General features: G+C 40.5%; 1 protein-coding gene across 2 annotated transcripts in view; it reads left to right on the plus strand.

The window, feature by feature from the left end:
• unc5b (unc-5 netrin receptor B) overlaps positions 1-25,297 on the plus strand; it is a 53,435-nt gene that overhangs the window by 11,683 nt on the left and 16,455 nt on the right. For both annotated transcript variants that reach the window (XM_042010967.1, XM_042010965.1), the window contains 3 exons: positions 23,961-24,188; positions 24,452-24,595; positions 24,978-25,081. In XM_042010967.1, coding sequence (XP_041866901.1) covers positions 23,961-24,188; positions 24,452-24,595; positions 24,978-25,081 — 476 coding nt within the window. The remainder of the gene's footprint in view (positions 1-23,960; positions 24,189-24,451; positions 24,596-24,977; positions 25,082-25,297) is intronic.

Here is a 25,297-nt window from a genome sequence, read left to right on the forward strand (position 1 = left end):
CGAGCCTCAGACGTACTCTTGTTTCCCAAAATAAACACCATCAGCATTCGAATCAAACACAACCTAACACAAATCCCCACCATGAGGAATAAAGACATCCACTCACAAGAGACGCAGCTCCCATTCCAGCATTTGATAACAAGAGGCTTCCCCTCCTCCCTGCTTGTGTTTATTCTGGGGATTATTTTGACCAAATCTCTTTAGAGCATAATTCAGGTTAGATTTTGTGTTATTATTATTGCCATGTCCATTCCCTACTGTCCTGCAGGGATTTCCTGACCGACCTAGTGCTCCTGCCTTTGGAAAATTGATTAAAACTGCTGACCACTGCCCTAGATAATGCAGGCTCTGGAAAATGGATAAAGAAAATTAAATAAAACACAAATAATACAATCTTGCATTTTATAAGAAACATGTAACATATAATGGAAATGTGGGAGCCCGTGCTATGCACAGTGGCATCCTCTGTCATGCATTTTTTTGTGTTCTGAGAGAAGCAGGAATATGCTTATCTATGAATGTGTAGAAGAGTACCAGTTTCCAGAAGTTTTACTTTGCAGAAACAGAGATAAAAAAAAACAGAATTTCCTGTTTGTAACCTAAAGCAAGACTGTGTTTATGCAGTTAAAACTGGTCTCCATTTGGGATTGAGCTGCCACAGACACAGCGATGCTCATCTATTTAATTTTCAAATGTCATGTTTAGCTTTCATTTTCCAGACAGTGTTTAAACTCTATCTGATTTTTATAAAACGGTCTCTCAGCTTGGTAATCTTAACTGGAGAACCCTTGAAAAGATAACAGTTTATGCATAAAATCACAGTAAATGAAGAAGCTGAAAATATATTCTGTCATTCATTATGTTTCTGTCACAGAGGACCTAATCTTCATTGTAGTTTTTTCCCAAAATATTCCAAATAATTACACTTTCTTTCATTGCTTTAAGTTAGGTCCTCTTGTTTGTGATGTTTTCTATGCCATGTCATGAGTTAAAAAAAAATACATTTTTGTAATGCTAAATGAATACCATTATTCACCTTTCATAAACACAAAACATTGAAGGTTCCTCAGTGACAGAAGTACATGACCTGTCCTGTACTTTACATCCCCCTAGTGAACCTTTTTCATGGTTGTTTTTCCCAATTAAGATGAATTATAGAGATGCAATGGGAGACGGGGACAAGGAGTGCTTACTGTAATGTTACCCTGAGGCACACAGTCAATGACTTAGACAGAAAAACAGAGTGCTGTTGATATTTTAGTCCCCTCACACCATCGTGCTCTTAATGTACCAAATGACATGCAGGCTTATCCAAATAATATGAGAGTCAGTGCATTTGCATGCAAAGATAGAGGGGGGGGAGGGTTGCATTTATGGCTAATATGTGAAGGTAGACGTGATAAAGGAAATTAGACAGTAGAGGCACAGGAGCTATGTTTCTGCTAGCTGTTTGGACCTGACAATAGACTGCACTGGAGTGTACATTTCATTACTCTGATGTCCTCCAGAGGTCCAGGCGTATGTGGCAGTTCCCTTTGTGGGCAGCAGAGCACCAGACGATTAGATGAGCTTCACCTCGGTAAATGGATGCTATTGATCTCCACACCTTGTTATATGGAACACCTCAGAACATGATGAGTCTAAAACAAAATGGCATGATGAATCGCATACTACCCAAAATTGCCTCTTCTGCTCTGCTAACTTTCTTTTTCATCTTCACACTCGTTAAATACACAGGTAGCTTCACTTCATCACATCCACTTCGCTTCCATGTGTCTCTCTTTCCTCCTTATTTGCTTCACTGATTGCTTTCAATGTCTCCACAGCCATTAAAATGATTGGAGACTGTGAAATGTATATTAATGTGCTTGTACTTTTAGAGTAGTTTAGCTGTACATGCTTTAATGTTTCATTGGGAGAAAACAGTTGCAAGCTACTGTGCAAGGGAATTAAATTGAGACTTTAATCTTTTGTTTTTCTACTTACGGTGCTAAAATTTGGGAACCCCTGATTCTGTTACTGTAGATATATTTTAGTAGATTGTATGATCTCTGAAAGGTTTGAAGTTATAAACAAGACATTGTTTACAACATTTTAAAAATAATTGTTTCATAGTTATTTGTTTGTTTTTGTTTCTTTGTTAAAAAATTAACGGGACAGAATGAAACAACTGTGTCATTTTAGGGTTATATTGTTAATGTTTAATAATGCAAAATTATTAAACCAACATTAGCAAGCCATTTTTCCCTGAGCAGTTGCCAGCACACTGCAGATATAAAGCAATCATTCTCAAAAGTTATTTAATATACTAAAGTATTGTTCTTACAGGGATTTTCTCCCTTTATCTAATTAAGTGCTTCTAAGTAGTCAGTGTTACCCACAGTAGACAGGTCAGCATGCTCTCAGTTTGGAGAAGTCCGGAGGTAGGCTGCCAGGTGAGACACCAAAAGAGCACACTTTCCATCTAAAACAACTCAAATGTCATCTGTTCTTGATATAATAGTATACTTTTTCACAACATTTTCTCAAAGAATGTCTTTGTTGCTATTCATCATCACACAGTGACGACACAATATATCTTCACTAGCAGTTCTGCCTCTATATATTACTATTTTACAAATACCATCTTATCCCTTCAGAAAAGAGGCACATCATCATAAATATTTGTTATTTTGGGATTATAACAGTAGAATTGCAAGTTAAAATTTATCAGCGGTATGATGCATCTACATATTCCTTTAATGTAACAGCAGCTTAAAGGAACAGCAGAAGTCAAGTTGAGGTCTTTAAGCCCATGAGAGAAATGCTCATAGGATTGTCAGAAAGATGAATAGAAACTTTGGTTTTACTGTACGAGAAGTATCAGGAAGATACAACAAACCTTGGATTGGTGGTGTGCTAGTACTGCACAGCCACACCTTAATATAAGCATCGTGGATTATGAATAATAAGTGCAAAACCTTTGTTGTTTCCTTATTACAAATCTTAATTTCAGTAGAATGAAAACTTTTTTTGTAAACTAAATGAATATTTACCTGCCTATGATAATCAGGTGCTTTGAACTAATTCAACTTGATTACATTTTACAAGTTATGGCGTTTCCAAAAGGCGCGCACTTCAAAATCTGCCGCACGCATGAAAATGAAGTACGAGCACTGTAAACACTGGGAATGTGATACGCGTGAGTAAACTAGTACCCATGAGTGGAAAAAACACATCGCGAGGAGGTTTCTGCACTGCAAGGAAATAACACTGTATTTGCAAGCAGAGAATCACCCTTGAGAGAGCCCATCAATCCACTGCGTACACATATGTGGTCCAATGTTCTCGCGGTGGTGACCAGCGCGCTCTAAATTCTGTCACCATACACCTGGCTAAACAGTCCTTACTCTTGATACTCCTGGAGTGGAGACTGTGGTTGACGTGTATTATCCTCTGATTGGTCTGTTTCCAGCCGACAACAGAGCTAATGTCAGTTTTCGTCGATCAGTACCACCATAGCTACGAAAAGTAGGGGAAACACTGTTGGATGTATAAAAAAAGAGATATGTATGGAGAAAGAAAGCTTTCTATTACTGTGAGCACTTATCATCAGGCTTTCATTGGGCTTGTGTTACAGTTGCTGGTGCAGGAAAATCATCCCTGGTTTCATTAAAAAGAGAAAAAAGAAAGAAAGAAAGGATGCCAGCAAACTTTGGAGGCAATCACAACATTATTTTTGGGAAAAGTTGGGAATTTAAAGGTTGCTTCAGTATAATGATACAAATCACACTCCAAAGAGGTGCTAGTTTAATGTTTTGCCCTCAGGCCGAAACCTCTACAATCTGTGATAGTCTTCGAAAGAGCAGTGCAACCAAGATTGCTGAAAAATCTTCAGAAGTTTTTTTTTTCTCCTGGAAGAATGAGCAAAAACCCCCCTAACAAGATTTAGATAAGTCCTAGCTGGCTCCAAAAATAGTTTAAAAGCTTATCAAAGGAGGCAATACAAAGTATTGACCATACATGATACCCTGTCTTTTGGGGCAACTATAAGGGATGGAAATCTTTTAAAGCAACATAATGTTGAAGAAATATGTAATATTTAACTTTACATCTTTGTACATTACTTAATTTTCTACTGACTCAACTAATCAAATGCTCACAGCTGTACATGTGCAGCAAAGAAACTCTCTGTATTACACCAGGATCACAGATGCCATTGGAAGTTGAAAAGCCGTAAGTTGCAGAAAGTTAATGCTGAGTCACACATGCTGAAGTTCTGGTAGCTCCATTTTTTATCATTGTCATGTTGCCTTAATGATACCAAACCATTATGTTGACTAGGATATTGAGTTAACAGGCACCTCCTAACCTAACCGTTTGCACCAGTGTGAGCTATGAGATGAGAAAAAAACTTCAACAGCACATGAATATTGGATTTCATCAGCCAGCTTCAGTGTGCAGTACAGCTGATAAAACTACTATGTCTGGTATAAATTTAGCTTCATGCATATTTGCAGAGAAATTGCACACAGTGTGTCTCATTTCATTCACATCAATCATTTGTGGATTTTCTATTTTGTAACTATTCAAAAAGCCTCTGTGTTATTGTTGGATATGGTGTAGTTTATACCATTAACAGAACTCCATATACTGTATATTCCCCATAGTTTCTGTGTTCTAGTTGGACCCCTATGCCCTCACCTAGATGTTGTTCCACCCATCATATGTTTGAACCTCACAAAGTCACACACACTAAAGATAATCCTTTGTTGTTGGGAAAATAGAACTAGTAAAGTCAGTCATGGTGAATAGACTGAATTGTGGTAAAAAATATAAACACCTTTATGCTTTGTGACGGCCGCTTTGCGTCACAAATGACCTAATTGATGTCAGCTGTATGAGGATCAAGCTGTTCTGTTATCATTTTCATAGTGGCTCTGTGGATATTCAAGAAGTGGGTTGTTGTTGCTCTGACTTGAGATATGCCTCAGGGAGAGAAAAGGGTTGAATTTATGCTCTACTTCTGCATAGGTAAATCTACATCATTTGTAATCGGTCACACATAATCATTAGTTGCAGAAATAGTGAATAAATTATTATACATGAAAGTCTTCACAATCAAAACCTACAGAGAATAAACATCACATTTCATTCTAGCCGTATTCTATAGTAATTTTATCAGATTCAGATACAATCGACTTTTTTTTCAAGACAATCGCCATCAAGTTAGTTTTTCGATTTTTTTCGTGCTGGTCCGGAGGCTGTGCTTCTCAAGTGGTTTCTCTGTATACTTTGGACTCTTTTCAGACTGTTATGATGAGTTTCTATGGCAACTTTAGAGGTGTTTACCTACTGAATCGACTGATTAAACTCTCCAAAACTAAGATGATCAACAAAAAAAAAAAACAACAAATCCCAAAAGAGTTGAAGAGGAAATGAAGAGGATGCAGGGTACGAACAGGGCAGAGAGATAAATGGTGGAAATTCAAACTGTTTCTTCCCACTGTTTTGATGGGTAACACAAGATCGCTAGCTAACAAAATGGACGAGCTTGAAATGCTAACAAGGTTTTAAAAAAGAATGCAGAGGATGCAGTATTATGTGCTTTACGGAGACCTGGTTGTATGAACACATCCTGTACTCTAATGTGTATGTACACTCTTTTAAGACTGTACAAGCAGACCACAAAAAGAAAATCAGTAGAAAGCTAAAGGGAGGTGGGATTGTAGTGCTTTTTAACCACCATTGGTGCCATCCTGGACATGTCATTGTTAGGTAAAAGATCTGGATAAGAGTCTTTGAACTGTTTGCCATGAGTTTTTGTCCATAATATTTACCCTGTGTTATTTTAGTACCTGGTAACGCTGCAGACTTTACTGACTTTGCCCAAAGGGTATGAATAAGAAGTAAACTAAGACAAAACAGGGGAAGTGGAAGTACAAGCAGAGCAGTGTGCCTGCAGAGCAACCCACTAGCACATAATTCTATTGATTTATTTTTAATTCACTTTTAAAGATTTTCTCAGCTCTTGTGGCCTTTACTTCAAACTGGTGAGTGACATGAAAGAGAGGAAAGAGCTGGATGGCCTATACTAAAGGGACACGGGTCGTAATTTTTCCTGTTTTTTGGGTTGGGCGGTGAACCAGTTAAGCTCCCTGGCTACCTTTTATTCTAGTGATTTATAAGACATGATTGAGAGCAATTACTCTTGTACGATCTATATCTTGTTTTATTCAGCTAGGTTTGCCTTTTAAGTTTTTCTTTCACTCACTGCATTAAGTCGAGCATCACAATGATGAGGTAGGTTTAGGCACAAAAGTACTTTGATGGAGTTTGTTTCAAAACGTTGATGTGTTAGACAGCTAATTTTTCTATGGTTTCAGGTGAAGTGTCTGTAGATTTCAGATACTCATTCACATGACCGTCAGTGGATACAAATTACTGCTTGAACAAAAGCACAATGATGCTGTTATCCTGGGGAAGATAGTTCTTTTTGGTTTTTACACTAAACACTGTCATTAGCATTGTTTCCAGCTGCAGCATCATGCTGTCCTTAGCTTTAATATAAAAACTCCCAATGCTAGCTCTGATTTAAAGTGAAGCTAAGTGAGCAAAGTACTTGCACTTATCAGGTGCAATAATGATGTAGTAAAATGTAGTCAAGCCAACTTTTTGCTAAGTTGCTTGTACATGACCATAAATGTAATTTAGGTCCTTAGGAAATTGAAAATGAAGGAAGAATACTTTCTACTAGGAGTTTATCTTATACCTGTGTTTAATTTTATTGTGTGTGTTTGGCAGCGTATCTTTGGCTGGCATCAGAGTTTTAAGCTCATAATTCTCAGAAGCGATTATACAAAGTTAATCTATGTGGAGGGGAATAATCCAGACTACTACAGAGAAGATGGGACTCTGTGCTGTGTATTTGAATGAGTATGTTTGTCTGTGGTTACATACATATTCACTTCCATATATCGCCCCATAAAGCAGAACAAATCTCATCAGATCATGTTAATGTCCCATAGGCTGGAGTACTTGTTAAAATTGTTTGTGGGTCTACATGCAAGCAGTTCCATTCCTGAAATGTCATGCATGTTTTTCCCCCTCACAGAAGTTCTTTTAACAACTGACTTGTTTTGCTTCTGCATCATTAGGTTTATAGCAAAGCAGTTACAATGCTCAGATTCTGGGCGTGTACATTTTGTCTGTTGTTTTTACTACGTTCATTTTTCAACAGGTTCTTTCTTTGGCTTTTCATATCTAGGTAATCAATACTGGTCCAAAGAATCCAGGCCATCTTAGCTCCTGTGGTTAGTCTGTCTCCTTTTCTTTCTCTATCAATCTCTGTCAATGTTTCTGTTCCCGTGTCTTTTTTTGTTCCTCTATCCTCACGTTCCATCTTCCTCCACTCCTGAAAAATTACTTTTCCCATCTGGACTAAGCCCTACACGGCCATTCTGCTATTACTCCTCTTGTGACTGTGATTAAAAATAGATCCGAGTACAAAAGAGTCAGAATTAGTCAAGACTTTTCCTCCATCTTCGCCTCCTCTTGTCTCCCCTCCTGGTAGTGGCTAGAAATGGGTTTAAAATTGAAAGTGAAAAGTTGGTAACAAAATGTCCCAGTCTTAACCTTTTTTTCTGTGCCCAGAATCTGTATAAATGTGTGTGTGTGTGTGTGTGTGTGTGCAGCAGTGATTGTTTGTCAGTGAGTATGAGCACTGCCTGCAGACCTCTTCGCTGGGTGCTGTCTCATGTTGAGCCGTGTGTTTGAGAGGCTTGTCGAGGTAAAGCTCCTGTCAACGCCTGGCCGGAGGGAGTGTACTGATGAAAGGCCTCTTCATCATCCTAATGGGATACACAAAGCTCTTAACCAGCACTGCTGCCTTGGCTTCAGCTGGGTGAAGGGGAAGAGAGGCTGAGAGTGAGAGGGGAATAGAAAACACTGAGTGAAAAGGCCGGGCCACACGCACACTCCAAGGACCACACTGAGAACATACACAAGTGCACAGCGTAGAAAAAATGCACAGTGTAAACAAAACAGTGCTGCTGGGAGTCAGTTGCAGTGGAGGAGTCGTGACTCTGGCCAGCCTTTGATTTGTGACAGGTTCAGTGGGCCATGGCCATTAGGATCTGGGACAGAGTTAATGCCCTGCTGTCCACAGGAACTATGGCCATGTGCTCTAGCTCTTCTCTGGCAGAGACCCAAGGTAAGCGGGCAAAGCCCCTCCAATATCTCATATACTTTTGATTGTGCCAATTAATTTGATTTCTTGTTAGCATCACCTGAATTAACAAGGGGTTTTCTAAAAGCAGCACATTTTCAGTGCTCTTGTGTCAAAACACATTCACAACTGAAAGTTGCTCAGTTTCGGCCAGATTGTTTACTTCAGAGTAAACTCTATTTTAGCAATAGAGCCTTGCGAGCAAGCAATACAGTTATATCTCTATGATCCCGGTACCAAAGTCTACTAATATATCTTTTACACAAGGGATCCTCAATCTTGGATCCTCGAGAGCTGGTGTCCTGCAGGGTTTAGTAGTCTCCCTGCTGTGATGCACCTGACTCAGATCAGTGGGTAATTAGAGGACTTGATATCAGTCTCTGCAGAAGTCTCAGTCTGAATCAGGTGTGTTTCAGCAGGGAAACTTCTAAAAACCTGCAGGGCACTGGTCTTCGAGGACTAGGATTGAGGATCCTTGCTTTACTCCATTACTGCCCCAAATATTTCTTAGGGATAATGATATTAGGGCACCAATTTAGTCATGAATTGCTGACTCTATTGCTATTATTTCCATTTTTTTTATTCGAAACCACCACATGTGTTCCTCCAAAAGCTTTTACATACCGTTTCTGATAAAACCTAGTGACACTGCCTGGCATCATTTTTTGGTTTGCATAAAGATGTCTCAGTAGTTATGGGAAATTATTGTTTTTTCATTATATTCTGTTAACACAGTCATTCCTCCTCGGTTTTTTCCTAAAAAAAAAACAAAAAAACAAAACACATCTCACAGCTAATTAGGCGATGATTGATGAGGAGGAAGGACCCAAAAAGCAGGACTAAAAGCTGTAGTCAGGCAAATGGTGGAGCTCGATAGTAAAATGCACTGCCACAGCAGGTTGGACAAAGTATTAAATCCAAACATAATAAACCAAAAGTAGGACAAAGTACATGACTAACAGAGAGAACAAACAAAACAACAGTGATCTGGCAATGACTAGCAAAAACCAAGGAGTGTTTCTATAGAGGGAGCTAATTGCAAACGAGGAGCAGGTGAGGCAATCAGCATCTGAAGCCCAGCTGTGACAGGGGAGCAAGAAACGAACGCTACCTAGAACAGAGTAGGGACAGACTAAAAAATTAGAAAAGACTAGAAACATGTATATAATACAGTAGCTGGGGTTTTATATTAATCCAGTAGATTTTCTGGGTTTTTTTTTTTTTTTTTTTTTTTTTTGATGAAGGCCCCTTTACACAAATCTTTAATAAACAGAATTTTGGCCACTGATCAAAATAAAATCTAGTCTCTTTGGACATATATGAGAGAAAAATAAAAAAGTTTTAGATGGATTTGTTATGATTATACTTTTATGCCATTGAGTTCTAACCACGTTTATTTTCTGTAAGAAGCATCAGCTGGTTGTTCCCATAACAACTTGTTCATTACTTCCAAACTGATTTCCTGTAATCGTTTTGATCTCAACTTTTTTTCTTGGAAAAAAGAGGGGGAGGAGTCACCCCAAAAAAATATTAAAATGTCTTTGCAAAAAAGTGTTTGAAGTGTTCGTTTTTTCATCAAGCTCTTCATATGTGCAATTTCAACTTGCATGTCTAAAAACGTAGAAGAAAACAGTGCAAGCTGTAAATATGCCCTTCTTACTACTTCTTTGAAATGTGTTGCCAGCATCGAATTCAAAATGAGCATATATTGGGTTTGCATGATCAGAAGACTCTGCTTGCCAATCCCATTTGACCCAGACCAAGAGGGGGACATGCAGTCAGGGTGCTGATGATCAAAGTAACGTGCCGCTGCAGGGGGCAGCAGTGGGAGGAGAGACGGACAGGAGAAGGAGAAGCCAAAGAGATCGGGAAAGAGTCTCTCATTATTATTGTCAGAGTGTCACATGCTTTCACTACACAGTCACTATCAGTCAGTGCTGACCCTGGGCGTCTGGCGGGTGTCCGTCTGCCTCTCCTTCCTCCATCTCTCCCTCATTTAGTTTATACACACATACACGTGCAAGTTTTCACTCTCGCTTACTGCAGCCTACTTTATTTGTCCATGCCAAGGGGATTTTTGTCATGCTCTCTTCACCACTGCTCTCCATCACCACCATTCCTGCCAATCTAGTCATACTGGTCGTGGCTCACGGCTCTGGGATGTACTCTTTAGTAGTCCAGCCCACTCTCCGTCATGTCCTTGGGGCAAGGAGACGTTCCTGCAGCTGTTTTGAAGAACATGCTCAGGAATCAAAGCCTCATGAATGATTGATACCCAGCTGCTGAGTCATCACATAGAGGAAAATACCAGTATTTTGACCCTAAATATAACAAGATTTACTTTTGTAAAATAGTACAGAGATAAGCACAGGTTGCAGCAATGTAGCTGTTTTGGTAATTGCCTGAAGAGTTGCCAGTTTTTATTGTTGGACATGACGTAAGTAAGATTGCCAGATGTGGAAATGACGATCTGGCCAAAAGTGAGTCTGTAAGATGTTTGCCCCTATAAGTTTTATGTTTTGTTGCTGCATATCGCTGAGATTGCCTGGCAGTAAAATAGTATGTTGTGGTTTTTCTCTTCCTATTGGAAAGCAGCATTCGCCTCTGAAGTTTTCCTTTGTATTTTTTTTTATTTTTAGCTTTCTTGCTGTGGAATTGGAAGAGCTAAACAAACCACAATAACTACAGAAGAAAATGCAAAAATGTCCATTTCTTTTTAAAAATGATGATGAAAATAATGACTTCAGATCAAAAACAGGATGCCAAAGATGCATAGGAGAGCCACATTTTGTTCGCTGAAGCAAGAGGTCTGGATAAAAATCTCCTCTTGTTCCTTTTCTCCGCTGGCCTGGTTCGAGCTACTGTGTCTGGGCTGAGCACAGGGAGGGACATTTATTTTCAGCGAATGATGAAGCGAGGTATAAAGGGAATGAAGGAAAAAGATCAGAAGGATAAAACAACCATTAGCCTCTGCACAGGAATACTTTTTGCCTGCAAGACCGTGACATTCTGCAGAGTAAGGAGATTGAATCTCACCTCTATCTTCTGCCTCTCCATTTGTCCTCCCCTGCTATCGCCACATCACTTCTCGTCATCTATCTCCTCCAACGTGGATTTTCTGCCTATTAGTGCCCTAATCTTTACTGTTCCTTTCCTACCTTTCACTCTGCCCTCGTTATCCATCTGTTTCTACCTCAAGTCAAACTTTTTTTAATGATGTAATCCAAACCTTTATTATCCATTTAAGCAGCAATTTAATGCAATTGTCACTAATTTTAAGTCTATTTAGTAAATATTTTTCTTGACAGTTCTTTTGGAATAGGACTGTACTTTCATCATTTCAAGGATATGAAACATTGCTTTATTGGCAATTTTATGCAGCTCACAAACCACATCTTCCTCCAACATGCTCACACAGACATACACCGCCATCCTGTAACATGTTGCTAGTTGTCAACTGCATATCTAGGGATTTCTCTGATGCAAGGGGACGCAATGAAGGAACAGAGTGACGCCAGCCCTGCTATATGGGGTTTCATCGTGCTTTGTTTTCAGCTTGCTCATGCTCATGTGTTGTCACCCCTGTCACACATGGAAACACGTTAGAATGGAGACATCTGGGGCATCAGCGTGTGCAGGGCTGCTGCACACATTTATGACAGCAAGGTCTGTTCTCACAGACTCTGTTTGTCAGTGTGTGTGTGTTAGAGGTCACGCATGTGGCCTGTTGATCTGCTGTCAATCCGGCTCATCTCCTCATATGTTCATTAGCATGACAGAGTAGCTCTCCTGCCAAAGCAGTTAGTCACAAGAATCAGCCCCTGTCAGAACACATTACAGCAGAAGGCATCTCTAATAGTACGGGCAATCATGGCAACCATAGCCAAAGCCCACAGCTCATGCACACACCCTCATACTTACACACACCATTCATGACTTGTGTTCATTCTGCACCCAGGTTTCCATGTCTCTCTTTAACTCTTTCTACCTTTCTATCCACCCATTTTCCTTCCTTCCTTTCTTCCTTCCTTCTTTTTCTCTTCCTTCCTTTGCCTTCTTGCATGTCTACCCACTTAGAGCCAAACTATCTGCCTCACCATTAATCTCCCTCTCATCTCTATCTCCTCCTCCCATTTTCCTCCATCATTGCCTTACTTTAGCTAGGATACATGCACACACTCTCCATCTCTCCCATTTTCTTGTCCCTTTTCTTGAAGTTCATTCCCTGACAAGCTCTATTTCGGTCTCCCTTCCCTCTGCTTTCTGTCTTCATAATGCTTGAAGAGATCGAGACTTTTCATTTTTAATCCATCCGTCTTCTCCCTGTGATGTTCTAGTTCTCTGTTTCTCTCTCTCTCTCTCTCTCTCTCTCTCTCTCTCTCTCTCTCCAGCTCTATAAGCACCCCCTAACACTCTCCTCTTCCTTCATTATCACCTGCTCAGGGTGTCTGATGTGATTTGTAAAGGAAGTTTGATCCAGCCATCTTCCTGTCTCCCGGGAGCTGACTTGTCATATCATATAATAAAAAAACACATATGTTATGACGCATTTAGCTCCTCTCACAAACAAAGTTCATGCTTTGTGACTGAACACATTAGATTGTGGCACCACCCAAAGACTGCATCTCGAACCTGAACTGAATCTTCATTTTTAAGCAAGGAACCTGTGCAAAATGTAAACAAGTTCTGTGCTGATTATCCAGGCTACTTAAGGACAAATGAAAGAGTAGCAGGGACTGCTTACTGCAACAATTGTAGGAGTTTGGGTGAGGAACATGTAATTTGGCTGTCTCTGTCTCTCCAGTCTCATCACAGATCCTAACTGGTGTGGACTTTCAGGTTTTGTGAGGTTTGTGTATGTGTGAGGCCATGTATGCAATCCCATCTTTATTTTAAGTGTGTGAGAGACAAAAATGGGGGTAAGAAAGTGCGGAGATTTAACTTCAGGGCAGGAGCTGTCTCTTCTCAAAAGGTGGCTGTAAATGTTTATTGGCATCAGGCAGTAGCCCATTTTCTTTCACACATTTATAACCCTGTACTGCAGAAATTCTTTTGCGGTCTTCAAAAATTAACCATAATGGGTTGTAAGTGATGTTTTTATATTATATTATTTAATTCAAAGAAAAGATACCCTTGAGCATTCAGATATGTGTGTGTGTGTGTGGGTGTGTGTGTGTGTGTGTGTGTGTATTACGAGTAATCAGTTCGAGGAGCTATAAAGAGGATAGAATAGTGACCTGGTGTGGGAAAGGGGGGGTGTTGAAGTGTTGCAGAATTCAGGAGAGAGGTGGATCAGAGGACAGGGGGCTGGGAGGGGGGGCGGGTGGTCTATTGCCCCGCCAAGACCGAACAGAACTCTTGCAAGTACAGTGGAATGGAAGGTGAAGCAGGGGGTTGGGGGGGTAGTCAGGATAGGTGGGTAATTACAGGGGCCCAGGGAGAAGAGGCCTGTAATCAGCCTGCCCTCAGGAAGGAATGCAGCTCATCTTCTCATGTAATTACGGCCATTTAAACAGCCCCAGCTCCCAAACACTCATCCCACTGTACTGCTCACCTTTTCACCATACTTGCATTTACAGTCACACAATCAGATTTTCAACAAGATTTCCAAATGGAGGAAGTGAGGTAGCACAAGATAATATATGCATTTGCGTGTGTGTTAATGGATGTGTAGACTGCATGCCTCTTGAGGAGCCGGCTCCATGTGAACACCCACCATGGCAACTAGCCACTATGGGTAGATTTGCAAAACTCTTATCAAGCAGCCACACAGCGGTGGAGCAGACAAGCACTGGCGCCTTACACTCAACACATACAGTATTGTCTACACTTACGCACAAGCAGGAAGAGTGTCATTGTAGCTTATGAGTTTGACCTCCAAGTATAATAGTTGTGACATTGCTCTGTAATTTGGAGAGGATAATAGGAAAACATCATTGTCTCACCCACTCTTCCTCCTCTTCCTCCCCCTCTGCCCTCACCCCTCTCTTGCCCTCTCTGTCTCCACTTCTCATAGTGATTGATAGTACCTCTTGTGTATGCCTGTGTTCCCATGCAGTAGGTGGTCATCAGGGCAAACACAAACAACATAGGGCCACTTTTTGATAGGCAATGATTAATGAGCTTGATGGGGGGTGGCGCCCCCTAGCTGTGACAGAATACACGTTCAGCTTCAACGCGGCCACCCCCTTCTGTCTATTCTAACGCAGCAGTAGCAGCAGCAGTAACAGTGGGCTCACGGCTACAACACAAGCCCAAATCCTCTTAGTGCTCCTACACTCACAGTCACACTCACCCACATGTTCAAAAACACACTGAATCTCATTCGGAGTAGGCTGTCCCTTGCATGTGCTGTGGATAAATATAATCCATAGTTTCTCACACACACTGCAGCCATACTTCGATGTTTAACATCCATAAAATTCTGCAGCATTTACCTAGTTATCAGAGAAAAACACCACCAGCTACCACTGTTTCATTGTGACTTATTTCTGTCTGTAAACATAAGGTTTGATAACATGTTTACATGTGTGTGTCTGCATTTCCCCATGGCACCTCTTTCAACAGGGCTGATTAAGTGTTATTACGACACCAAAGGCTTATGGGGTGGGGGGGGGGGGACAGAGGGTGAGTCTTTTGGAAAAAGGGCAGGACGCACTTAATTTACAATTAAAGGCTTCTAGGGAAACACACCTTACAGCAAAGAGCGTGGGATAACTCTCTTAACAAGAAGATCTGTAAATGAGGTCTTGCAAGTTTCTGCATTTGTTGTGTATGCGTGTGCACATGTGTTATCATGTCCTCAGGCTCTTTTCTGTTGCCACCCGGACATGCTGGATGGACAAGCGAAGCATTTCTGTCACTGTACATCTTCGTCACCTGCTCGGCCTTCTCAATTCTGCCAGTCGGCTCTCTAGCCCTCTGACACCCACCTTTTTCTGTCCTAGCACAGTCAGTGAAGGATAACAGCAACTATGAGTGAAAAATGACCTTGGAGAATCTAATCTTTTAAGTTTTTGAGTAGAGGAATACATACATTTAGATTAAAAAAAAGAAGTATTTTTCAGTAGGGGCGTTAAATTTAATTGTTTCTACAATGCATTGCGATGCAAATGTTTTCTTTCTGGCCATAAATGAGAATATGAAAAATACCTTCTAAACTTCCATATTCTGTCTGAACTGATTACGGAAAGACTGAGGGGAAAAAAACCCTGCTTTACTGCAAGAAATCTGCTACTAGAGGGCAGCTTAACCATTTTTGATAACAGAACATCAAAGTACAGTAATGATTCTTCTTTATTTTCTAGCAGTGGAATCAGTGTTGACATGTTTGTGAATGTTTGTCAATATCAGGAAATTCAGACTGATTTCTGAAATAATTATAAAGAAACAGGGAGTTCATAATTTTCTGACAGCTTGATCATTTATCATTGATAAAGAAAATTGAGGATGCAACCGGAGTGATGCATTGTGGAATTGAATCAAACCAAACCGTGAGACCTGTGAAGATGCACAGCGCTATTTTTCAGTTACACACAACACCAGCCACTAATTGTTTAATTAACAAAGGAAATGTGACAATTCCACTAAAAGCAAGTTTAGCAGAAGCAGAGCAGATAGCTGACTTTTTTCCCAAACTTGGTGGTAACAATAAGATACAATGTGCAACTATTAGAAAATGTTTTATAGAAAAATGCAAGTAAAACAGTTTTAAAAAAAAAAAAAGGACATTAAAGAAATTTACATTCTTTTATCTTTCAAACTCCACTAAATCACCGGCGCCCCTGAGTGATCATGCTTATATTATCAACAGTTTCTCAGGAATGTGTGTTACTCTGTGGGGTAAATTGTGATCGATAGCTTACCATTTAGGTGATTAGCAGAAGTTTCACAGGCATTTATATCCTGTCCATGAGGTTAACAATCCAGCTGCAAAAAGTAGTGTTTATTCATGGACTCTTTATGGTAAATCCACACTTAGTGATCCATGATGACATGATTATTTATGCTAATATCACAATTAAAAGAAATTACTGTCAATTATATGTTGCTAAGAGACTGCTATTTTGACCAAGAAATTAATATCCTTCCTGTCAAACTTTCGACTTGTAAGATAGCTTTCTCGATGCTAATCTCCAAACAGCATCAGACTTGATCACTGTTTATCTGTGTGTTATTTCTGTGACACATTAATTTTACATAATTTTAGCACTCATAATCTAAGAACTGAGGCTCTCCTGAAAAAAATTATGTCTGTAGATATACTGTGCTTAAAAAGGTTGAGGTTCTACGTGCATTTTTAGATTAAAAACCAGTTAGACCAAAAATAGCAAAAAAAAAAAAAAAAAAGTGGCTTGGAGATTTAAGGGTCCAAGAAACATGTTTTTTCTTTCATATTTTGCTCTGCTGCATCACCTCTAGTTAAATCTGCCTAAAACTCAAAATGGAAGGAACCTTGATTAATCAGTGATTGCTCAAAAATGTAAGGCTGCAAAACAGCTGGTTATTCTTAGAGTAAGTTGCAATTAAGCCAGAAGGCATGCTTTATGCAATTATGTTTGGCAACAAGTTAGGAAGAAAATCTAAACTAAATTTACAAACTGGCTGTTCCCGTGCGGTGTCTTCTGTGGGAGAGGATTACTTCCTTTGTTGCTCTGCAGACCTTTCACAAACGCAGGAAGGCATGTTAAATTCTGTTTAAAAAGGGAAGACCCAAAAAGCAGAAAGTGGCCTTTAAAAGCAATACAGGCAGAAGTAAGAATCATTAAAAAACTAGACTATACTGTATGTGCCCGCTGATGTGAGGAGGAAACACACTGCAGAGCCATGTGAAGCCACCCTACATGCAATTCTTGGTGGTGTCAAAATACCCAAACCAGAACCTTCAGGACCAACGTGTTGAAGGCAGCACACAGTGCTGAATTAATGTTGCTCCTAGCAGGAAGTCAAATTCTGCTTCCAGCCTCCTGTCGTCCCACAGCCTTAGTGATGGAATAAAAATAGTGGCATGTCTATTAGTCACTTGTGAATTAATGACATTTCCTATTAAAAGATGACCAGTTTTGCCCCCTGTCTCCACTCTAAAGGGATGCTTTGAATTGCAAGTGTTGATTAGAATGTGTGTGTGTGTGTTCGTGTGGGGTTGTGTGTGTGTGTGTGTGTGTTCGTGTGGGGTTGTGTGTGTGTGTGTGCGTGTGTGTGTGTGTGTGTGTGTGTGTTTGTGTGTGGTCAGATGGATGAACTGCATGTCTCCTCACACTACGTCTGCCTTTGTTGATGTGAGAAGTGATGCTGTGTCGCTCCAACCTGCACTCCTGTCACCTGATGCCAACACGCGCACACGCACACTCACACTCACGCACACACACTTAAAACTGTCACCCTTACACATGCAGTGATTTTCCCTCAAAACTTGTGTCTAAATCTTGACACTTGATTTTTTCAGTCTTCACATGTCCTCCCTTTATCTTTCCCCCTGCTGGTTTCTTCTCTCCGCTGCTGTGATGAGGGTTTTTTTCTTCTTCTTCTTCTTTTCGGCTGATGAAGATGAGGTCAGTCTGAATATCAATCACTCAGTTTAATTGTCCTTTAAGGAATACAAGGAGAGACTGTCTCCCTCCATCTATCTCTGTCTCTTCCGAGCTGGCTCTGTGTGTGGCATGTGCAACTCGTACCCTGGGGCATCCTCGTAAGAATGATGGTAATGAGGTAGATTGGATGAGGATGATGTATATGCTCAGCCAATCAATGTTACATAATGGCTGCTGATCACTATATTAATTGGTCTTGTTGGCAATGTCACCAGAAGCAGTGTCATATTTGACTGTCTGTCCTCACAGCTGTTTGTCCTTAGTGGGCTCAGCCAGGCAGTTGTGCTTCATAGCTGTGGGCTACAGTTCCATCTTTATGTGTGTGTGGATGTCATTTGAAGTCAAGCTGCTCAAAGTGCTTTGAATCCAGCAGGCAGGATGGAAGGAGGACTGGAGTCTGAGGTAGCTCAAGAAGAAAAGCTCTCCAGTGTCATAGACTCAACTGGAAGGCCGAGGGAGGAGATGGAAGAGGGAGATGGGAAGCTGTGTTGTTGTTTGTTTGTTTTGACCTTATAGGATGCTTGAAAGAAAAAACAGAAACTCTTGAGCTTGCTAAACACAACTTGACCCCATGTCTTTTATGGTCTGTCTCTGTTGTTTGCTTTAAAATGTTGTTCTTCCTATGCCTTATTCCCACCCCCCACCCTCGCTTCTGAGTGCAGCGTTGGGATAGAGAGGGCACTGGAGGGGACAGTAATGACTAACTCTGTAAAGGTAATGATAAAGTACAGATGCTTTAGACTCCACTCTGGCTAGAGGCGCAGGGGCTAAGAAAATTACAGTCATCCGTGTGTCTGTGTGTGTGAAAATGAGAGGCAGAGGGCAGAAAGAACAACACAGACAGTTTTAGTCTGGAAAGAGACAAAGACAGATTTTACTCTTATTTATTTTCCAGGTAATATAACAATCCGGTATTGGGTGTCATGTAATTCATCGTCTGTCTTCTCACTTGTCTTTAAGTGTCCTTTTACCTTTCTTAGTCTTGCCCTCTTGTTTTCCCATCTTGTCACCTTTGACCATTTTGCTTCCATGTGTCTCCCACTCATACCCGCCGTCATACTTGCTCCACCACTGTTACTATCATAAAGGTTTTTACACCAAAGGGGTTCCAATTGCTGGTACAGGTTCAGAACCTTCCTTTGAACCTCTTCTCCTTGTTTTGACCACCCAAGAACTGTCTCCATTTTCCAAAAAAAAAAAAAAAGCCCTCCTGTCCTGGGCCTGAACAAAGAACTGTTTATATTGGTTGATGGGAATGTGATTATAAAGACCAGACATACCATCTAAAATGTGGTGATCACCATGATTTAAAATTCAGAGCATCTACACTGCTTCATTCGAGAGAAAATAGGAAAACTAAGCAAATATGTGGGAGCAACAGTGTTCACACAAGAACTCAGCATTCTCCTCATTCTCCTTCCTGTCATTTAAAGGTTTAATATCATCAGTTGTGTTTGGGAACTCAGGCCAATGTGCTAAGTAGAGCAGCATTTATAGTCATTGTTTGCAAATTCTATTTAAAACCCTGTTTGCAGCCACTTTTTTGTAACCATTGGCAGGTGTTTTATTATTGCCAGCTAGTGTTTCTAGATCCAGTTTAACGTAGTTTGTAAAAAACGTGTAATGACCCTGGTTGCAGGGTTTATAAACTGCTGATATTAAGACACCTGTGTGGTGGGTGTGGCTCCGGCTCGCCTGTGGGGAGGAGGGGTGAAGCTGTGGTTCAGGGAGTAGCGACAGGTGAGGCAGGTTGACACAGTTGCACTGCATGTCTAATCATGATCTGTCGTTATCTGCAGTAGTGTGCTGAGGCCCCGGTAGAAGATGCAGAGCTGGGAGCAGACAGCCAGGCTGGCTGTCCTGGTTTTTCTCAAATACATCACAGTAAAATCCTGTTTAACCAGAACCACGTCTGCTGGGTGAATCCCTAAAGTAGTGACGCTGCTACAACCTGTTTGCCGGAAAAATGAGAAAAACACTAATCTGTGATAATACAAAAGCACAATAAATACAGAATCACATAACATAAACGAGTGTATCCTTGCTGGGACGATACTGTGGAAGATATAATTCCTTTGAGCTAACATAATCTGTCCTTTGGATTGGATCAAATGACTTGACTCTCCTTTTGTGCTCTTTGCAGAATAGTACTTGGTCTTACTCTGTGTAGATGGTATACAGCTCCCTGCAGATGTACTGACCGCCTTGCTAGGAATAAAACCTGTACAATGCTACTATCATTTGATTCTTCAGATTTCTTTATTTTGCAGATTTCTCACAACAGCTGTCTCCCACTGCTGTGTTACTAAACACAGTCTCCTTCACCTACTGTTCAATTCAGTGTACATAAAGAAAAGTTGGTGCGAATGTACTGTATAAGCATAGGTTGTCATCTAGTTTCTGGATGGAGATGTGTGTGTTTGTTCACACGATTGTGTACCCAGGAAAAGAATACCCAGAAGCTTGTGTTTGCTGTCTAGCTGTCTGCTGTCTGTCATTAGAGTAATAAAAGACTTGGTGTGCTGCACAGCAAAGAGTTCTCATCTTTAAGACTCTTCCATTTCGCACAAATTGCCAGCTGCTAAGCTCTGATGGATGTTTTTATGCTGGCCCAAAAACACAGGTTCTACTTTGAACCCCAGCTCCATTATGTCAGAGAAAGACAAGGGACAGAAAAAATAAGCTGTCTGTCTGTCTCTTCTGTCATCCAAAAGTTTTTTTTTTATTTGTTGTTGTTTTTTTAATTAAACCGTGCTTTCCTACAGGCCTCAGAACATAAGCATGCATACTGCGCAGAGAGTAAGAGAGAGAGATTTCTTCAAATACTTAGGCCTCCTATTCTGTCTCTGTCTAAACTGCTGTCTTTCCCTGTTTGCCTCTCCGTTCACCCTCTCGTCATGCCTGAAGAGTGACAGGCTGTGTTTTCAGCCGATGTTTGAACACAGACCGATCAATGCCGGACAAAGGGAAAGAGCAGGAGTGAGGGGCAGGGAGGGGCAACACAATTGGTTATTGACAAAGAATTCAGAGTCTGAAAGAGTGGAGGCGATGGCTTAGTAAAGAGAAAGCAGAGGAGGGCATTGTGAGAGGCACAATGATGATTGCAATTTATGTGCATTGTTAAGCATCACTTTTAGATGTGTTAACTTATTCTGCTGTATTTGTTTTACCTGCAAGTCTACCTACGTTGAGTGTTATGCATACTTGATTTCGTGAGTGTATATCAGCGTGGAGCCAAAAGTGTATGTGAGAGTAAAGCTTCACGGTCTTCTTTGCATATTTATGTCTTGGTGTCGTGCTGCTGTAAAATCTTTGTGTAGTAAGGCTACATAAGTTTATGTCTACCAGATACAAGTACAAACAAAATGATTTTCAGTGTGTTCCCTCAGCAATGTCATTGGAATCATAAAATTGAAAGAAATCTATAATTTGATGTCTGCCACAAAGTCAAAAAGAAGTTGGGCTAGAGGCATGCTTTTCATTGCATTACATCACATTTCCTTTTTAACACACTTTTAAATTATTTGGAAACTGATTAAAAAATTGTTGCAGTTTTGATGGAAAATCTGCCCTTTCTTACTGAATACATGATTTCAATTACTCAGTACTTTGTACTTGATGTCTGATTACCTTCTCCATGATGTGTGATGCATTTTCAATGGCAGATAGAGCTGGACTGCAGGCAGGACAGTCTAGCATACTCACGATCTGCGGCTATGAAGCCATGTTGTTGCAATGCCATGCAAAATTAGGTCTGACGTTGTCCTGTCATCAACTAGATGGTAGCATATGTTTCTCAAAAATTCCAATAAATAACACAGTGTCAGGTTGCATTTCTGGGTGCAGTGATGTACTTTGTTGAGGTGTTGAGTGACAATAGTTTTTCCTATGTACTCCTGAACCTATTTAGCTATAATTATTTTGTCTACATGGTGGTTTACTCATGCAGGGCCTCCTTGACCTTGACCTTTAATCTAAAATCTCCCCAGATTCTCTGAATCTGTTCATGGTATAACACGCCGTAAATGTTAAAAGTTCTTTGTAATTTTTGCATTGAGAATTTTTTTCAGCTGATCAATGATTCTCATGACCCCTGCTTTTATATGTATTCTATAAACTTTGCTGTCAAATTATATTTTAGTTAACAGATTCAAGTTGTAGCTGCATTTTTGAAAACTTACGAGGTTTTTGTGTTTGGAATGAGGTGAATGAAGTTTTTTCTGTGAAACGTGATTTCATGCTCTGAATTCTTTGATTGCAAATCATTCATTCTTTAGCTTTAGGAATACCCCAAATCTGTTGTAGTCATCGTTGTATTCCTGATATGCTTCTCTTAGCGCAGGCCAAAGTCAATGATCTATCATGTCACAGAGAGTTTTCTCTGTAAATGTATTGAATAAGGAAATGATCAAACATATTGTTTTGTGATTTTTTATTGCCTCCTGTCCTTTCATGGGATTTGTGGTTCTAAATTGGCTATTGTTGCACAGAACTGGGGTCTGTTTGTTGAAGAACGGTGCAAGGAAGTACATGAATATATGAAGTAATGAGTGGAAGAACTGGCTGGAGAAGAGCAATAATGTGATCACTAGAAAAGAGAATAGCAAGAGCAGATACAAGATGGGGGGTCCATCCTAGGTTAAAACCAGAAAGGCTGTTTCCTGCTTTGTGTGTCCTGTGCTGACAGCAGTGTAGATGACCTATTAGCAGCACTCCTCCAGCTTCTTCTAGCACCGCCAGGCAGAATTTGTTGATGGAATAGCGGGATGACAATGGGGAAATGCTCAGTTTCCCATATTAGAAGATGGTATCTTACTTACTAAGTACTTTCTCTTGTCCCCTGGTAGTGGAATAACTGATCAGCTTTAGCTTGACACATTTTGAAAGCAGAGTGCTGCAAATTTGTGCTTTTAAAAACTCAATGTCAAAAAGTAAATGTGTTTGTTTTGTAGTTTTTTTTGTTTGTTTGTTTGTTTGTTTAGTTTTGTTTTTCACATCTCTTTCTTTATCCACTGAATACAGTCAATGATATTTTAAAATTGTGAGACTGCTGTAAGGAAGGCACAGCTATTTCTGTGGTTTCACACGCATGCATGTATATGTGCATATGACGGGGGAGGAAAGCGTGCCAGGCTATGCCTGTAGTTTTTTTTAATCTCCTGCACAGAGCCAGTATTGTCAATCCTCTGCACTCTGCTCTAGTCTTCTACTTAATGCTTATTGAACTCAGATCATTTTCATAAGCAGGAGCAAGTTTTTCATTGGAAGGTCAGAGCTATTAAAAATTATAAGAACCTGGATTACCCTAAAGGGAAAGTGATGAGAAAAGTTCAAAGAAACCTCATGTTAAAACATAAAAAGAAAGAGAGCCTTTCTACCACCTGCTGACTTATAGCACCTTTTGAAACATATATGAAAATGTGTGTAATATATATATATATATATATATATATATATATATATATATATTCCCTCTGTTATACAAATGTTAGCACTGTTTTCTGTGTCAAACTTGGTAATCTTGGAATTTCTTGAAGCACTGAAGACAGCAAAGTTATCAGAGTTGGTATTTTAATGTGTGAACTGTAAAATCTAGAATTAGCCATTAACACTGCAGCATTGATAGTCTATATGGAATCTACTCCTGATTATTAGATCAAAAAGTTTACCTGAAGAGGCCAAAAATTCCATCTCCCTCCTGCCAGGAGACGCTTGACAGCACTGTCAGGCAGAATGTGTCACATTTGAAATGTCAGGGGATAATGTGTGATCAACAGGACCTATATGTGGAAGGTCAGCCGCTCTTCCTTAAAGCTAAGAAGTGTGGACTCTTCCACAGAGACCAAAGCTGTAGGCCTTTATTGAACAGATTAGTGGCAGTACATGGGGGCAAAAATGTCACAGAGCTCCTCCACTAATGGTGCACACTGTCAACCCCTTTAATGCCTCTTGAGATACACTTAATGCCCTGAAGCTGGATTTAGACACATATGACAACCTGTCACCTCCACACATTTTGGACAAATCTGTCATTTTTCCTGTTTCTGGATGTCCAAGTCTAGAATGAGCAACAAAGCTGTCATTCTTATACTGACAGGCTTGCTGCACTGATCTTTCTACCGAAGAACAGACACCTTAATCACTTCTGTGTTGTGTGTTTCCAGAAAGTGACTACAGCGAGACAGAGGTTCTCCCTGACTCATTCCCATCAGCACCAGCAGAGCCCCTCCCAGAATTCCTGCTGGAACCAGAGGATGCTTTCATCGTAAAAAACCGCCCAGTTCAGCTGCGGTGTCGAGCGTCACCAGCCACCCAAATCTACTTCAAATGTAACGGAGAATGGGTCAATCAGAACGATCACATCACCAGAGAAAGCCTAGACCAGATCACAGGTGCATACATACACACGCACACACACACATGCACAGAGAAGTCCTCTAAACACAAGTACACACACATATAGTAATGTCACCTTGTTTTTTGCAGATATAAACATCATATGTAATTGCCAACATCATTTTCAACTACATAATCTATTAGGTCCTTTAGGATTTTATGTGCACGTTAACTGATTTCGGCATCTGGCCAATGCATTATTTATATGCAGTGTGAAAATATGCCTCACTCATCCCTCCCTCCTGCTCTCTCTGCACAGGTCTGGTAGTGCGGGAAGTAGACATCTCAGTGTCGAGGACCCAGGTGGAGGAGCTGTTTGGACTCGAGGACTACTGGTGCCAGTGTGTGGCCTGGAGTTCAGCCGGCACCACCAAGAGCAACCGTGCCTATGTTCGCATTGCATGTCAGTATCAAGGCTGTTTGTGAATGAGGCAGAGAGAAAGGAAGACAGGAGGGGAGACAGTGGAAAAGGAAATGTTTCTGACTTTTTCTTGGCTCATGTGTCAGCTTAAGTATATATGCAAATAATTTTGCTGTAGCACTCCATCTTAGTCCCTCAAGGTAATGTGAGGCACAGGGTGATTGACATGTTGCATGTTTATGAGGGTTTGGATTGAAAAATACAACAGAGTGACAGAATCATCTCTTTTTTTTTTGCATTGTGTGAATGCATGTATATGTGCGTGTTTATGTGGTGGCCGCTGCCACTGAGATGAGCAGTATGTCAGTCTGCTGTCACTGGGCAGCTTTCACTAACTGCCAACTTGTGTGTTGCCCCCCTGCAGACTTGAGAAAGAACTTTGAGCAGGAGCCTCTGGGGAGGGAGGTACGACTCGAGCAGGAGGTGCTGCTGCAGTGTCGGCCCCCAGAGGGCATGCCTGCCGCTGAGGTAGATGTTTCTCTCTTCGTCACCATTCTCATGTCTTATTTTTTTTTTCTTCGTTATTTTTGGTCTTGCGTTGTCTATTTTGCTGGGCACGTTTTTATTATAGGGTACAGCTACTTGCTGCAAGATTTCTTACACATCAAAGCAGAAGTCTAACTAATCAGACATAAATGTTCACACATAAAGGAAGTAAAGGCCAAGCCACTGATGTTTTGACAC

Source organism: Melanotaenia boesemani, chromosome 16, assembly GCF_017639745.1.
Source record: "Melanotaenia boesemani isolate fMelBoe1 chromosome 16, fMelBoe1.pri, whole genome shotgun sequence".
Classification (NCBI taxonomy): Eukaryota; Metazoa; Chordata; class Actinopteri; order Atheriniformes; family Melanotaeniidae; genus Melanotaenia; species Melanotaenia boesemani.